Genomic DNA, 566 nt, shown 5'->3' with positions numbered 1-566 from the left:
GCCAAAATAAGCTGTAATTTCCTAATAAAATATCCTCTGCCTTAAAGTACTTCCAAGAGTAGCATTGTTGTTTGTATCTACATCTTGCTTTTTTTCCTTTTCTCTTCAGTATCCATTATTCAGAAGAAATGGAAGGGTATCCGCACTTGCTATTCCAGAGAACTACTGAAGAGGAAGAAGGAGAATAGTGGTTCGGAGACGAGTGGACGGAAACAGTACGTCTACTTCGAAAGCTTACATTTCCTGGGCAGTGTACCCAAGCAGACTGCATGCACTGGGGATGAGGGACTTCCTGCAGGCACTAGTATGGATAGTGAACATGAGGTGGTGCTAGATACGAGCCAGGGATCGCAGAGGGAGGACTGGGAGGTTGGAAGACCTAGAAGTCGATATTTGAGGAAGAGAGCTAACTTAGAGGAAGAGGATGAGCTTGTTCACGTCCTCAAGAAAATTCTTAAAGACGGTGAAACATTACCAAGTGAAAAGGATGAGGATAGATTGTTCTTGCTTTCTCTTGTGTCCGAATTGCACAAGGTCCCTGCGGACAAGAAGCTCAAACTGAAATC

General features: G+C 44.0%; 1 protein-coding gene across 1 annotated transcript in view; it reads left to right on the top strand.

The window, feature by feature from the left end:
• The window catches only part of LOC119582206, an 8860-nt gene that overhangs the window by 1439 nt on the left and 6855 nt on the right, over nt 1–566 (top strand). Inside the window, exon 2 of the mRNA XM_037930438.1 lies at nt 110–565. Coding sequence (XP_037786366.1) covers nt 110–565 — 456 coding nt within the window. The remainder of the gene's footprint in view (nt 1–109; nt 566) is intronic.

This window comes from Penaeus monodon, chromosome 15, assembly GCF_015228065.2.
Source record: "Penaeus monodon isolate SGIC_2016 chromosome 15, NSTDA_Pmon_1, whole genome shotgun sequence".
Taxonomy (NCBI): domain Eukaryota; kingdom Metazoa; phylum Arthropoda; class Malacostraca; order Decapoda; family Penaeidae; genus Penaeus; species Penaeus monodon.
Note: the sequence above shows the minus strand (reverse complement) of the source record. Positions and strands in the feature narration are given on the sequence as shown.